The sequence below is a fragment of the Papio anubis genome, chromosome 17 (genome assembly GCF_008728515.1).
Source record: "Papio anubis isolate 15944 chromosome 17, Panubis1.0, whole genome shotgun sequence".
In the NCBI taxonomy this organism is placed as follows: Eukaryota; Metazoa; Chordata; class Mammalia; order Primates; family Cercopithecidae; genus Papio; species Papio anubis.
Genome location: NC_044992.1, coordinates 28,487,850 through 28,503,977, shown reverse-complemented (window position 1 = coordinate 28,503,977; position 16,128 = coordinate 28,487,850). Strand labels below are relative to the sequence as shown.

At 48.6% G+C, this 16,128-nt stretch overlaps 2 protein-coding genes across 7 annotated transcripts in view; one reads left to right on the top strand and one right to left on the bottom strand.

The window, feature by feature from the left end:
- TAF15 (TATA-box binding protein associated factor 15) overlaps positions 1-2,698 on the bottom strand; it is a 38,191-nt gene extending 35,493 nt beyond the window's left edge. Inside the window, exon 1 of one of the 3 annotated variants that reach the window (XM_009190140.3) lies at positions 2,582-2,698. In XM_009190140.3, coding sequence (XP_009188404.1) covers positions 2,582-2,588 — 7 coding nt within the window. In that variant the 5' untranslated portion in view covers positions 2,589-2,698. Of the gene's footprint in view, positions 1-2,095; positions 2,271-2,581 lie in introns of those variants that run through there. The other 2 variants (XM_003912636.4, XM_009190141.4) reach the window with 2 other exon arrangements.
- Positions 2,699-2,819: 121 nt separating this feature from the next.
- The window catches only part of MMP28 (matrix metallopeptidase 28), a 42,601-nt gene continuing 29,292 nt past the window's right edge, over positions 2,820-16,128 (top strand). For 2 of the 4 annotated variants that reach the window (XM_009190135.3, XM_003912629.4), the window contains exon 1: positions 15,222-15,657. In XM_009190135.3, the coding sequence (XP_009188399.2) occupies positions 15,547-15,657 (111 nt within the window). In that variant the 5' untranslated portion in view covers positions 15,222-15,546. Of the gene's footprint in view, positions 3,482-15,221; positions 15,658-16,128 lie in introns of those variants that run through there. The other 2 variants (XM_031657477.1, XM_031657476.1) reach the window with 2 other exon arrangements.

Sequence of the window (16,128 nt, the reverse complement as noted above, 5' to 3'; positions counted from 1 at the left end):
CAGTCCTTCGACTCCATAACACATTAAGTCTACAATTTGTGTTAAGAGTCTCAGTTCCCATTACCTGTCATTAATGGTCCATACGTTTTATCTCTGGTCCTTATGCAGTTACTTGAGCAATAAAACTCAGGTCTCTAAAAGAGGTGTACACCTTCCTCTCCAGTGTAACTGGCAAGTTAGCTCTTTGCCTACCATGCTGCCTCCTACTTCATTTTTGGTACTGGGGGTTTGTCCTTAGTTTTCGCATTTTTAAAAATCTTTGTAGATAGATTTTCAAGTTAATCGTGGTCTGCCATGCTGCCAGAATGAGAAGGTATCTTGACTTTGTAATTTTATGTGTGTAACTAATCTGAATTTGTAAGGTGTTAGATAATTCACATTTGTAAACAGTATCTGAATATAAGACTCTGACTTATAATTTCTACAATTTTGATTTATTGATTACTTAAGTGCTTATATTTTATTAGGTTTTTTGGAGTGGTTGAGTCAATTGGATATATTAAACTGGATATATCAAACATATGTAGTCTGGAATGTTTAAAGGACTTAACTAAAATTATTAATGGCATTAGTTGTTTTGGGGGATTTTAATAAACATGCATCAAAGAGCAAGTCAAAAGCATTATTTTTATACAAAGTCAAAGGTATTATTTTTATACACTTATTACAAAACATATAAATAGTATACCAAGCCTAAGAATATAAAGTCTAGTTTTAATTAACTGAATGTTAATTTAAAAACACACATCTAATAAGTAGTCCTTTTCACACATCGAAAAGCCAATTTCGTATTAAAAAAAAAACTCAAATTACAAAATAACAAATATCTGGTGTCTTAGTAGCTTCAAGATCAGTACTAACGATTAAGCCAGCTTATATGCTAATATGATACATGAAAAAGCCTGTATTTTACAAAGAGCAAACCACTAAAACTTTAACTTTCCACAGAAGCCATTGTTTTATATCAATGATTATGTTAAAGATCAATACAAGCTAAAAGTTTTTAATGAGCAGTGAAACAAACCATTAAAACTTGGTAAATTTCTCCACAAGGGTAGAATTTTAATTTCTGTTTAAACCATGGGTAGATTATGACACACTCTGTGAGGGTGTACTGTAAGTACTTCTAAGCAGCTTTATCAGAATTCATTCCAAATTATGTACCTAGTAAAAGATATACCAATGTCTACTTGGAATAAGAAATTATTACTTGTTTGAACAAGGATTAAGCAGAAACTGAAAGAAGTGCAGTTTATAGCCTCTTACATAAAGTAGATGGGCACCCCTCAAAAACAAACCAATATCCTGGCTCCTTAAGTATCAACATTAATGTAAGTAATGTACGGCATGCTCCCGTCCAAACGTTCCCGCTAAGCTGTAGTCTTCTCAGATCGATGCTTCATTTTGATCACACATTTCTATCCTGCAAGACTGGGTACCTGGGTTTTTTGCCTGGTTTTATAACACTAGGCAGGTTTGGCCTTACTCAAAACACAAGACTGCAAAAGGCCTGTTTCACCTCAACCATATGGTTTCAGGAAATGTTCTGTATTTCCAGCAGAAAAGAGGTATCTAACTCTCATGAGGGTTTCTAGCAAGTGGATAGATACCTGGGTCTTTGCGGCCCGTGATGCAGCCTAACAGTAGAGGACCTTGTGTGATCAGCTAGGTCTGCTAAAGCAGGAGGACATCCATGTTCTAGACTTTTTATTCTGGTTTAGCAGGATCCAAACTGGCTGCCCTGAAGACACTAATGCCTCTCTTTCTCTTCCACACAATGGGTGGCCTCTGCCAAGTTAACTGCTTCGTGGGAGGAAAAAGATTGCCTTTCCTTCGGTCTGCATGTTTTAAGGTAAATGCCACATACACCTACAGGAACTTCTCAATAATAGACAGACAAGGCTCACTTTCAAACTCTTTCAGGAGACAAACTGGAGGGGAAGACGAATGGCAGGAAGGTGAAGAGGAAGCTGAATTACTAGGAAAACACCCCCAACTCCAGTCCGGGTGGTTACTGCAGAGTGAATAACGATAAGTACGATTTGGTGTAAGGCAACGTCCTTTGAAAGGGCTCCCAGAGCGTCAAGGCCCCCACCTGATGAATGGGTGAGTCAGGCAGGCCCAGCTCCACTTCACGGATGGGAAAACTGAGGTACGAGGCGGCGAGATGACTGGCCCGAGGCCTCGCTGAAAGATCCGAGGCGGAGCGGAGAACCAGAAGCACCGCTTCTCTTAGGCTGATGCTCTAATCTCGGCTCCCCCCGCCCCTACGATGGCGTAGACGGCCTCCGCCCCCCGACTCACACACACCCTCCCCCGGGAACGGTAAGTCTCCTCGGGTTCCAAGGACAGGGTCAAAAGACAAGAGGCCCGAGGCGCTCCCGCCGTGATTTGCAGCCGGAGAGCGTTGGGAGCGTGCGTGCCTCCAGTCCAACATGGCGGCGGCAGCGGCCGCCCCCCCACCCCAAGCCTCCCTCAGGGCCGGAGGCTTCTCCTCAGGGCCCTCCGGTGGGCGGGAAGACAGCCCAACCCCGCCAGGCCCTTCTCGTCGCTGCCGCTGCTCGCTGAAGGAGTCACCTACCCGACATGACTAACGGCCGCGGCGCGAAGGCCCCACAGCCCGCCGAGAACAAGGAATACGAAAGCCAGGCGGCGCGGCGGCCGGAGCTGTACTGAGGGCGGCGCGGCGGGCTGAGGCGGACTGCGGCGCTCCGGCAGCCAATCAGCGGACAGCGGGTGGTACCACAAAGCCGCGGCAGGAGGGGTGTTTCTGCGTTGGTACTAGCCGCCGAGCCCTGAGGCCTTCTCAGGCCCCTCTATTCCCCCCTCCGCTAGCCGTACCATTATTGAGAGGGAATTGAGAAGAGAAAGTACCAATGCCAAGATCACGATCGGGGAGGAAACGGAACCTTCTCGCTCCGTCTTATTTACAATCCCATTTCTCACTTTAGTGGGTCTGATGGAATTTGCGGTTAGGAAACGAAAGAGGAGGGACCTTATAAACACAGACTATTTGGTTATGCAAAGCTTTTCTTTCCCTACAATTTCGAATGGTACGTCCTAGCTGGCGTGCTTTTGCTGCAGAGTGCTTGGGCCACCTGGGGGCGTTCGGAGTCGGCAAGCTAGGGGACAGCGAGTCGTGACCAGCTCGCGTACCTCATCGCCTCCCGGTTTGTTGTAACTGTCTCGCCGAGTAGCAAACAAGGATGCTGGAACAAAAGGGTGCCTTAAGACGAAATCGTACACAAATCTGACCCTGAGAATGTGGCGGGGCGGAGGGATCGAGCTTTTATTTTCAGCACTGTAATAATAGCTGACTCTTGTCAGGCACTTTACATCATCTCATTTAATTCTCACAGCAGACTGATGAAATATTTTCCCCATGTTGCAGATGAGAAGACAGAATTCACTTGACCTAGGTCGTACAGCTAGTAAACGGCCAAGGCGGAATGTGAAGCCTGGTAACCCGACGCCATTGCATGTGAGTTTAATCAAAATGCTGCACGGCCCAGAGGGGTGGGCCCAAGGCCGCTTGGGCTCTGTAGCAGGAAACGGGCTGGAAAAGCTCAGGGAGCCAACAAAGACTTTTTCCGGGAGGGCATGGTATCTGAGCCAAACCGTAAGTGATGTGCAGAAGTTGACCGAGTGAAGAAGTGAGCAAAGTACTTTGCAGACTAGTTGTGGAACAAGTAGTTGTTCAGAGGGAGAGTAGAAGGAGATGATGCCCGAAAAGGAGGGGGTTAAATAGCTGCGGCCTTGTCAAATGCATTAGAGTTTGCACTTTATCTTGAAGGAAATGAGAACCACTCACCAGATTTAGTAGGAGAGGAGTTATATCAGATTTGTATTTTCTGGCTGCCAAATGAAAAATGCACGGAGATGAGAGGCGCTTAAAAGCAGAGACCAATTTGGTGGCCAATGCAGTAATTTTGGTGAGAGATGATAGTGCCCTGGACTTAGGTAGTAGCTCCGGAGACAGAGGTAAGTGAAGCGATCCCAGAGATACCCCGGGGTAGACTAGACAAGAGCTGGGTTGGAGAGGGTAGTGGAGAGAGAAGAGTCTGGGGTGAACTCTGGGTTTCCGGCGTAGACATGGGGTCCCGGTGGTAGTGTCATTGACTGTGATAGAGAACAAAAAGAGGAGCAGGTTGCAATGGAGGTGAAAAGGGAAGTTCAGAATTAATGCTTTCAGGTCAGAAAAAAGACATGAGGTCATCTCTCCACCATTATACCAGCAGTGATTGTGCCCTCAACTCTAGATAAAGAGGGTCACAGAACGCTCTATATAAGTTCAAACAAGCAAGACTAAAGGAATTAAAAAGTATTTCATGACTGAAAACCATTAAACTGTTTAGCATATATATTGAGGAAGGCAGCCCAGCAGAGAAGATGGGCATGTCCAACAGAAGAGAATTGGGTTATGGAGGGGAGGGGAAGAGGTAATTCTAGAAGATCCCTAGAGGGACCTAGAGGGTTGTTCTTTTTTATTTATTTTCTTTTTTTGAGAATTTTTTCAAAGAAGGAAACACCAAAAGTGTTACTCATCGAATCCTTAAGTTTGTACCACCATTTATTCATTCATTCCTCCTTCAATTGCCATCTCTGGAGGTTTACTATGTGACAGGCTCTGGAAGGCCTTGGAGAGACAAAAATAGGAAGGAGAGCCTCTGCCTTCCAGGAACTACAGTCTCATAACAGGAACAGTGTGAACCTGTGATTTCTTTTTTTTTTTTTTTTTAACTTTTATGTTAGGTTTGGGGGTACCTGGGAAGGTTTGTTACACAGATAAACACATGTAACAGGGATTTGTTGTACATGTTACTTCATCACCCAAGTATTAAGCCCAGTACCCAATAGTTATCTTTTCTGCTCCTCGACCTCCTCTTGCCCTCCCCACTCAAGTAGACCCGAGTGTCTGTTGTTTCCTTCTTTGTGTTCATAAATTTTCATCATTTGGTTCCCACCTATAAGTGAGAATATGCAGTATTTGGTTTTCCGTTCCTGTTCGTTTGCTAAGGAGAATAGCCTCCGGTTCCATCCATGTTCCAAAAAGTTTCTTGTTGTCTTCATAGTATTTGTTTCCGTATTTGCCTTCCCCTACTAATGTACCAACCCTCACATCATTTGCCCTGAAAAAAGTCTGTAGATCATCTCAGAGGCTGCGTGTCTGCTGACCTGCTGCCACCCACACATCAGGACCTGCACTAACTCCATCTTGTCCTGCCAAACCTGTCATTTCTTTTTTGTTTGTTTGTTTTTTGTTTTTTGAGACGGAGTCTCGCTCTGTCGCCCAGGCCGGAGTGCAGTGGCCAGATCTCAGCTTACTGCAAGGTCCGCCTCCCGGGTTTACGCCATTCTCCTGCCTCAGCTTCGCAAGTAGCTGGAACTACAGGCGCCCGCCACCTCGCCCGGCTAGTTTTTTGTATTTTTTAGTAGAGACGGGGTTTCACCGTGTTAGCCAGGATGGTCTTGATCTCCTGACCTCGTGATCCGCCCGCCTCGGCCTCCCAAAGTGCTGGGATTACAGGCTTGAGCCACCACACCCGGCCCAAACCTGTGATTTCAATCAACTGCTGGATGTGCTGGGATTGGAGGATGCAGAGTGTGCTCTGAAAACACAAAAGCAGAACACCTTGCCCACACGAAGGGTGGGGGTATCAAGGAAGGCTTCCTGCAGGAGATGCCCCCTAAACTGAACTTTGAAGAAAGTACAGGAATTAGGCAGCAAGGATATACTAGGAACATCATGCTCCAGGCAGAAAGGGCTGTATTTGCAAAGATTGGTAGAGAGCAAAGATCTGGGAATTGCAAGTGGTTCAGTCTGGCTGGTCTATGGAGTTGCAGGAGTGAGGAGTTGTAATAAATGGAATGAAAGAAGTAGGCAGAAGCCACGTTCCAAAGAGCCATGTGTGCCTTACAGAGGAGTTTGAACATTAAATTTAAAACAATGGGGAACTTCTGAGGAATATAATCAAAGGACTGACATTTTCTATATCCATTATTTCTAGAATGGGCCTGTGAAACAGGTAGTGCTGCTATCCACATTTGGTCAGTTAGGACACTGCAGCTCAGGGAGGTGAAATTCTTGAGCAAGTTCACAAAGCTGATGAGAACTCATGGCCAGGCCTTTGGATAATGCTCAGTGTTCTTTTCGCAGTGTCCCTGTTCTCCCACACTTGATGCAAAGAACTCCTTCCAGGTCTGCATTGCTCTGGGGCCTCTTTCCAAGGGTCCTTCTCTACCACAGACTGACTCATAGATTGATTCCTGTGCCCTCCTGTAGTGGAGTGATTCTACTGGAATGGTTATCTGCAACAAACTTTTGCCATCACCCAGGCTTTTTTTTTTTTGAGATGGAGTCTCACTGTTGCCCAGGTTGGAGTGCAGTGGCATGATCTTGGCTCTCCACCTCCCAGGTTCAAGCAATTCTCATGCCTCAGCCCCCCGAGTAGCTGAGATTACAGGTGTGGGGCCACCACACTCAGCTAATTTTTGTATTTTTAGTAGAGACAGGGTTTCATCATGTTGGCCAGGCTGGTCTCAAATTCCCGACCTCAGGTGATCCACCCATCTGGACTTCCCAAAGTGCTAGGATTACAGGCGTGAGCCACTGTGCCCGGCAATCATCCAGGCATTCTTCATGCTGCAGGATCCTGCTCCCTCTACATCCTCTCTCCTGGCCTCAATCTGCATATTTAGGGAAGACAGCAGGTACATTTTACACATCAGTTTTAGCAGAATGTATCTGAGAAAGTCTTCAGGCCGGGCGCAGTGGCTCACGCCTGTAATCCCAGCACTTTGGGAGGCCGAGGTGGGCAGATCACCTGAGGTCAGGAGTTTGAGACTATCTTGACCAACATGAAGAAACCCCATCTGTACTAAAAATACAAAATTAGCCAGGCATGGTGGCACATACCTGTAATCGCAGCTACTCGGGAGGCTGAGGCAGGAGAATCGCTTGAACCTGGGAGGCAGAGGTCGAGGTGAGCTGAGATGATGCCATTGCACTCCAGCCTGGGCAACAAGAGTGAAACTCCATCTCAAAAGAAAAAAAAAAAAAAAAATAGAGTCTTGGTACTGGGCCTGTTGGCCCTGGATCCCTTCTTCCTGTCCTCACAGGGGAGCAGACCCCTACAGGGTTGCCTTGTTTCAGTTTCAGAAAGTTCCTCTGGCGGTATCTTTCAGCTTGAATTGGCCAAGGAGAGACCTGGTGGGAAATTAGGTGGAAGAAGAGAGGAAGAAAGGAAAGAAGAGGGTTATCTCTCCCCCTCCCACTCTGCCTCAGGGAAGTCTCAGAGCTCCAGTTTCCATTGGTGATCCTGGCTCCTTGGCCCTAGTAACTTGCCTCCTCCCTTTGTCCCCCCACCTACAGCTTATAGTCATCTTGCTATTGATCATTTCTGAGTTGCCTCCATCCCCTGCTTGGCTTCCCCTAACCCTTCTACCAATGGTATAGGACCTTGTAAGGGCATTGTAAGGATTCACTTAAAGGGGAAACCATTAGAGGGAGCCATTTGAGCAGAGAGGCCCAGCAAGAGCTGACCTGTTTTACCAGGATTACTCTGCCTGCTGTTTAGAACATAGACTCTAGAGGGCAGGGAAAGGTTATTGCTCTGACCAAAGTAAAAACCGGATCATGATGATTTTTTGCTTTTTTTGAAATCCTCTGGAACTCACAGTTGTACCACATAATTCAAGGCTTGCATGCCTTGCCTGTTTGCTCTCTAGTTGGGTTGCATAATTCCTTTCTGAACATCCAGGTCCCAGCACAATGCCTGAAACAGTAGGCATTTTTTTTTTTTTTTTTTTTTAGACGGAGCCTCACTCTGTCACCCAGACAGTGCAGTGGGGTGATCTCAGCTCACTGCAGCCTCCGCCTCCCAGGCTCAAGAGATTCTCCTGCCTCAGCCTCCCAGGTAGCTAAGATTACAGGCATGTGCCACCACACCTGGCTAATTTTCTTTTCTTTTCTTTTCTTTTTTTGAGACGGAGTCTCACTCTGTCACCCAGGCTGGAGTGCAGTGGCTCGATCTCGGCTCACTGCAACCTCTGCCACCTGGGTTCAAGCAGTTCTCCTGCCTCAGCCTCCCAAGTAGCTGGGATTACAGGCTCCTGCCACCGTGCCCGGCTAATTTTTGTATTTTTAGTAGAGACGGGGTTTCACCATCTTGGCCAAGCTGGTCTTGAACTCCTGACCTCGTGATCCATCCACCTCGGCCTCCCAAAGTGCTGGGATTACAGGCGTGAACCACCACGCCTGGCCAATTTTGTATTTTTAATAGAGATGGGGTTTCACCATGTTGGCCAGGCTGGTCTCGAACTCCTGGCCTCAAGCAATCTGTCTGCCTTGGCATCCCAAAGTGCTGGGATTACAGGCATGAGCCACCACACCCAGTCCAACACTAGGCATTTTTAAAAAGGAAAAAACAATGGCATGTAATAAATGAATAAATAAATGGGGGGAAAAAAGGAGCATGACTTGTCTTTCTGTCTTGTCTTTAAACTCCTCAAGCTCAAAGGCCTTATCTAGGACTTCCCTATGTCTCCCACGGGGCACAAAGTGTTCAGTGAGTGTTTGTTGAAAGAACGACAACCACCTGGTGCCAATTGCCACAGGCAGTGTGTAGCTGTTGTCACCACCCCAGCCCCACCCCAGTGGAGGCGTCCCTGAAGCCCTTCTCCCCTGGCCTTCCTAGAGAGCGGCCCTGCCAGGATAATTACTCTGAGGCTCCAGTGCAGGAGAGGGAGGCTCCTTGTAAATGACCAGGCTACCCCATCCTCCCGACAGTGGCAGGCGCTTCCTGTTTGGGGTAGAAAGGAACCAGACACTTTCCTGTTAGCAGGTCTTTTAAGCAAAGCAGCAGATGCTGAGTAGGTCCTGGCCCAGCCTTTCAGGCCAGATGCCTGGTGGTTAGACAGCCTTTATGTGGAAGGGAAGTGGGGCACAGCGCCAGATTGGCCAGGCTTTTATTGTGCTCCTTGCAAGTCCCCTGGGTCCTGGTGTGAGTAAAAAACAAGAAGAGGCTGACGCCCTGCTAGACCATGATGAGAGTTAGGGAAGACGGGGCTGCTCTGAGACAGAGATCATTGCCAGGAGCGGAGATGCTCGTGTGACTGTCCTGGGGCAGGTTTGTGTATGTCATTTGGATGTGAGCGTGCTCCAGTGTGAACCTGTGCACAGAATGCATGACTGTGCTCTCAGGTCTGTGCACCCAATATCCAGCACTTTGTAGGATTTAACTTTCTTTTCTTTCGACAGAGTTTCGTTCTTGTTGCCCAGGTTGGAGTGCAATGGCGTGATCTCTCAGCTCACCAAAACCTCCACCTCCCGGGTTCAAGCGATTCTCCTGCCTCAGCCTCCCAAATAGCTGGGATTACAGGCATGCGCCGCCACCACGCCCGGCTAATTTTGTATTTTTTAGTAAAGATGGAGTTTCTCTATGTTGGTCAGGCTGGTCTCGAACTCCTGACCTCAGGTGATCTGCCCACCTTGGCCTCCCAATGTGCTGGGATTACAGGTATGAGCCACCGCACCTGGCCAAATTTTTGTATTTTTAGTAGAGACGGGGTTTCACCATGTTTGTCAGGCTGGTCTCGAACTCCTGATCTCAAGTAATCTGCCCTCCTTGGCTTCCCGAAGTGCTGGGATTACAGGCTTGAGCCACCACGCCCGGCTGTATTTAATACTTTCTGATTGTCTAGCTTGTTCCCCATTACACACGGGATAGCAGAAAAGGCAGGAGTTATTTCTCTCCCATTTTATAATGGCAGAAACTCAGAGAGGTTAGTTGACTTGCAAAAGTCACACAGAATGTGAAAAAGTTGAGATTCAACCCCAGGTTTATCTTGCTCCAAATTTCTTACTTTTTCCAGTCCCGTATGAGCATGTGTGTACATGTACAGGGGGAGCAGACAGCGATGTATGCCTGTGAGTGTGACCCAAACTGCTGAGACCATATCCCCCGGTGCCAGAGAGAGGACATTTCCCATCCAGAGGCAGAGACGGTTGTTAGTCAGGGCTTCTGGAATTGAATCACAGCTAAAAATGCAGAGGCTATGGTCAAAAATGAATTTAAATTTTGACAGCAAAAGTCCTCACTACTCAGGAAAGCCCCCTCTTCAGTGCTCCCAACCTAACCTCATGTCTTCATTATTCCGCTAATTATTCCTCTGCTTATGTGTTTTTGAGACAGGCACTCTTGAGTGCCTGTCTCCGGAGCTCAGAATTCTTCCTGAGAAAATCTACATTGTGTTCCACACACTTCCTGGGGAGGAGGAAGGGGCAGAGACAAAGCTGATTGTTCCCCATATTACAAAGTGAGAAACTGAGGCCCAGAGGAACCTTGTCCAGGTTCACACATCCTGCCTGATTCAAGGGGTTCTGCTGTTGTCTTCTGTCAGCAGGAGGAAGGACTGGGAAGCAGCAGCTGCCAGACACTCCCCTGGGCAGGCAATGTGCCCAGGCCCTGGCATGAGTTCCACAGGATCCTGTCCACTCTGGGAGTGCTGGGAGGCACTGTGGATCTAAGCCAAGCCCCAATGCAGAGAGAGGGAAGCAGGAGAAGCAGCTCTCTTTGAAGAGGAGGTGTGAAGAGAACTACCAGCCAAGCTGGGTCAGGAATCTGCTCAGCCAGAACAGGGAGAGAAGGAAGGAGAGAAACAGACCCTGGGAAAACCTATCTTCCTCCTGGAAGTTGGTATTTACTAATCAGTAATTCAGTAGGTCTGGAATAGGGCTCTGGAATCTGAATTTTTCAGGTGATTCAATGCAGGTGATCTAAGAATCACATTTTATAAATTTGACTTGAGGCAGGATAGTGTAGTATTTATAGGCCCTAGATCTGGAGTTACAGCATCCAGGTTGAATTACAGGTTCCATTATAAGATCTGCAGCCGGGTGCAGTGGCTCACGCCTATAATCCCAGCACTTTGGGAGTCTGAGGCAGGTGGATCACCTGAAGCCCGGAGTTTGAGAACAGCCTGGCCAACATGGCAAAACCCCGTCTCTACCAAAAATACAAAAAAAAAAAAAAAAATAGCCAGGTGTGGTTGCAGGTGCCTGTAATCCCAGTTTCTTGGGATGCTGAGGCAGGAGAATTGTTGGAACCCGGGAGGCGGAGGTTGTGGTGAGCTGAGATCGCACCATTGCACTCCAGCCTGGGCAACAGAGCGAGACTCTGTCTCAAAAAAAAAAAAAACAAAAAAAAAAAAACACGAAAAACCATTATAAGATTTGTGACTCTGGACAAGTGATACAATCTCTCTGTGCCTCAGTTTCCTCATATTTAAAATTAGGATGCTTATAACAGTAGCTTTCTCATAAGGAAGTTGCAATGAGTCAATGACATGATTTATGTAAAGTACATACCACATATGTGGCCCATGTTAATCCCCCAACAAGTATTAATCACTATCATTTGTTCCAACTCCTCATTCCCATGCCCACACCCACTCCTACCAGAGGAGGAAATAATGGTATTGGATTAACGTAGGGACTTGCCACCACAGTATTCTTTTGGATGTGGGTAATCTTTGGGTCATGGTTTGAGAATCCCTGATCCAAAGCCATTCTCCAGTCACTCTCCAGGTACCCTTCCTGTGAATTGAGTCTCTTGTCAATAAACTGCCCTGCTTTCATCTTCCTTTTCTCCTTGGACCCCCTCCCATCCTCCCAGCATCCACACAGCAAACTGCTGCCCACCCTCCCCACCCCATCCAAAGTGAATTTGGCTCAGGATATGTACTAGACATGAAAACATACAGCAAGTCACTTGTGGGGCTTCACAGCCCCCTGGATTTTGAAGATCACAGAATTCGGTGCTCTGGGATTTATGAGTAATCTTCAGAGGAAGAAGGGAACCGGAACCTCCTGCTACCCAAATTCAAACCATGGAAATATGTTATCTTCCTGGGAAAGAGACATCCTACGCAACGGCAGGGTTGAAGTCTGGGGTAAGCGTATGGGTGGAGAAAGCTTTGTTCTGCATAAATTCTTGCAGGCAGTTTCAAGTCTGGATGGCACTTCAAGGTGACCACAAGCAGAGATGGCATAGGGAGAGGAAAGGATGGGATGAAATAATCCAAATAAGAACACAAAAGGAAAACAGAGAAAGTCAACTTTCAAATGCAAAGTGATGCTAGTTTGAGGGGTTCAGGGACCAGAGCTACGCTGGGATGCAGAGACAGGCAGGATCAGCTTTCCAAGTGGCCAAAAGCCTGTCTCCTCCCAGACATTCAGCCCTCCAGAGAACCATGACTTCTCGTACCTTCTCTTCCCAGTGAAGCTGAAATGGAGAACCTCTGGGATGTGACACAGACATAGTGTGTCTCACTATGTTGGCCAGGCTGGTCTTGAATTCCTGGGCTCAAATGATCCTCCCATCTCAGCCTCCTGAAACATTGGGATTACAGGTATGAGCCACCGCGCCCGGTCAGAATAGACATTTTAGAGCAGGCATTCCCAGCCAGAATAAACATTTTAGAAACAGGCATTCCTGGCCGGGTGTGGTGGTGTGTCCTGTAGTCTCTGCTACTCTGGAAGCTCAGGTGGGAGGATGGCTTGAGCCTGAGAGGTCAAGCCTGCAGTGAACCCTGACTATGCTGCTGTACTCGAGCCTGAGAATAAGAGCAAGACCCTGTCTCTAAAGAATGAAATAAAAAGAAACAGGCATTCCTTTGAGGGAGACTAACTGGAAACAGGCCCTGTTCACTTTCCAACCAACCAATGAAAAAGGGGCATCCATCCTGGGCATACCAATTTTTAAAAGGCACTTCTCTGGGCAAACCAATGAGAAAAAGGATGTGCAGATGCATCCCCATCAGGGAGCCGTAGGGTGTCTGGAGTTGAGGATGGATCTCTTTGCCATCTATGCCCCCTCTCTGAGGATGCCCTGTGCACATTCGTAAGAAGCATCCCTGCCTGGGTTGGTGCCCCAGAGATAGTGGATATGAGGCTGAACTGCCCCTTGCTCTTAGAGAGCTTCCAGCCTTGTCAGGCAACTAGTAGGAAGGTTCTCCTTCCTTCTGTGAGGTGGGTGTGGTGATGCATGCCTGTAGCCCCAGCTGCTCAGGAGGATCGTCTGAGCCCAGGAGTTTCAGGCCAGCATGGGCAACACAGCAAGACCCTATACTCAACATATATCCCCCCAAAAAGAACAGACTGTAACATGGCTGCCGATTCAAGCAAAACCCTGCAATGGACCTTGGGGAGGGAGCTTCTGAAGGAGAGTGAGATAGGATTACTAGATTTAGCAAATAAAAATACAGGACTCCAGTTAAACTTGAATTTCAGATTAATGAATATTTTAAAAAGTAAATGGGTGCTATGCAATATTTGGGACAGTTAATACCAAAAACTTATTCATCATTAATCTGAAATTCAAGATTAATTGGGCATCCTCTGTTTCACCTGGCAACCTTAGAGAGAAAGCGGGAGAGAGAGAGAATGTGTGTGTGTGTGTGTGTGGGTGGGTGGGTGATTACAGGTATGGCATGACATATGGTGGCTTTTACCAATAGATGAATTTTGACAGGCCAGATAGCCCTGCTTTGGGCAGGGAGCTCTGATGATCATCAATTGGTAAGGACACTGTGGACCAAGCTGGAGTCAGACCTAGGTTTGCCAATTTTTTCTCCAGGCAGAATCTTTCCATCCCTTCTTCTATAAAATATTAAAAATTTAGTCGGGTACGGTGACACGTGCCTGCAATCCCAGCTACTCAGGAGGCTGAGATGGGAGGATTGCTTGAGCCTTGAAAGTCAAGGCTACAGTGAGCTGTGATCGTGCTACTGCACTCCAGCTTGGGCAACAGAGCAAGACCCTGTCTTAAAAATACATATGTACATATATACACACATAAAATGTCTATTAAATGGGCTTTTTCCAGCTGGGCGCGGTGGCTCGTGCCTGTAATCCCAGCACTTTTGGAGGCCGAGGCAGGTGGATCATGAGGTCAGGAGTTCGAGACCAGTCTATCCAAGATAGTGAAACCCTGTCTCTACTAAAAAATACAAAAATTAGTCAGGCGCGGTGGTGGGCGCTTGTAATCCCAGCTACTCAGGAGACTGAGGCAGGAGAATCGCTTGAACCCGGGAGGCGGAGTCTGCAGTGAGCCAAGATGGAGCCACTGCACTCTAGCCTGGGCAACAGTGCAAGACTCCATCTCATAAAAAAAAAAAGTGGGGATGGGGGGACTTTTTCCAATTCCTCCACACAAGTGGTGTATTTTTCTAAATAGTATGAAAACATTGTGTGATACCGAGGCCCTGAGCCTTAGGGTTGGAACACAGCATTATTTTTGTTCAGCACTTTAGGGATTCCAGATTATTTTTACACACATTAACTCATCTAAATCCACAATGACCCCCAGAGCTCAGTATCATTTTCCATTTGCATTTTACAAAGTAGTGAATTGAGTAGAAGTGAGACAGCAACCAGCTCTCAGTTACACAGACAGATAATGAAAACAGTTTACTTTTTGCTCAATGTGAGTTTAGCAAAGGCTTACGCGTAAACTGTTTCACTCCATCCTTGTGGGGTATATAAAATCAGGCACTTTACACTCATTTTCTCTTTTCATCCTCATGCAACGCTGGGCACTAAATATCGTATGCTGTCATTTTATTGATAAGGAAACTGATGCTCGAAGTAGTTAAATCATTCACCAAAGATCACACAGCTGCAGCCTACCCCTTATTAAGTGCACACTTCATGATGCCATGCACCCTGCTCAGTAATTTACAGGCATTATTATCTCATTAAATCTCCCCAACAGTCACAGGATAACGATGTTCTTATTATCCCATTTACTGATGAGAAAAGTGGGTTCAGAGAGGGTGAGTGACTGGTCCAACACCACACAGCCAGCAGGTGGCTGAGGCAGGACTCAAAGGGCTAGCAAAGGAGCAAGTCTGGAACTCAAACCCAGTTCTGACCCCAGCCCTGTGCTCCTTCTCTTACACCCCGACCCTGGGTGGGGGGCCTCGTTCCCTACCCAGCTGAAACAGTCAACCACCCTCAGGTAGACCAAGACCTCTCTTCATCAGAGTTTTAGGTAGCCACGCTTGCCAGGAGAAGGCCTTTCTTCCCTCACCCTCCCTGGACAGATCCGGGTCAACTGGAGGTGGCGGGCGAGAGGACTGATCCGTAGGGCGGTGGCGGGCGCAGGGCGAGGCCGTGCAGCGAACGGAAGAGGCTCTGGGACCGCTGCGCGTTCCAGCGGCGGAGCGGGGTGGGTGGGGCGGGAGTGCCGGGCCTCCGCCCCCTCCGCCTGCCTTTCCTTCCTCCCTCCCTCGGTCCCCGGGGCCGGCGGACCCGCGGGCAGGCACTGCCCGGGCTGGACGACCTCTGGCCGGCTCCCGGCGAAGCGCGGCGGAGGAGCGGCCCAGCAGGCGGAGCTGAGGCACTGGCGAAACCCCGGGACAGTCCCACTCCGCGCGGGGTCGGCGCAGAGCATTGCCATCCCTGGGGTCCCGGACGCGGCTGACTGCCGGCTGGCTCCCTGCGCGCAGTAGCTCCTCGAGTCGGGCTGCACCAGAGGCAGCGAGATGGTCGCGCGCGTCGGCCTCCTGCTGCGCGCCCTGCCGCTGCTGCTGTGGGACCGCCTGGACGCCCAGCCCGCGGAGCGCGGAGGCCAGGAGCTGCGCAAGGAGGCGGAGGTACGCGGTGTGTACCTGGCGCAGAGCGGTGTGCGTGCTTGAGACCTGTCAGAACTCGGCAGTCAGGCCACCTGGCAGTCCCCTGTGAGCAGACAATCTGCGTTACCCTCCCCCGTCCTCCGCCCCCTTCGCACTTGAACATAAAGAGCCGGGCAGTTTTTTCCCCGTGCCGGGCTGGAACCACACAGGCACGCGGATCCGCACTGATGGGCTGGGGTGGGTGCAGAGACGAGACCGGACAGACAGACAAGAGCCCAGAGGGGACCTCCTACCCTAGTTTGGCACGGGGCCACTCTCCCTTACAACCTAGGCTGGGGAGAATGACGTTCATTCGTCGGGTGCCCCCGAAGGGTGTGGAAGCCTCAGTTTGGTGCTGTGGAGAGGGTACGGCTTGCTGGCCAGGACGCGGAACACAGCGCTGGCTTCCTGGCCCGGGACCGCCGCTGACCTCAGGCTTGGGCAAGCCATTGA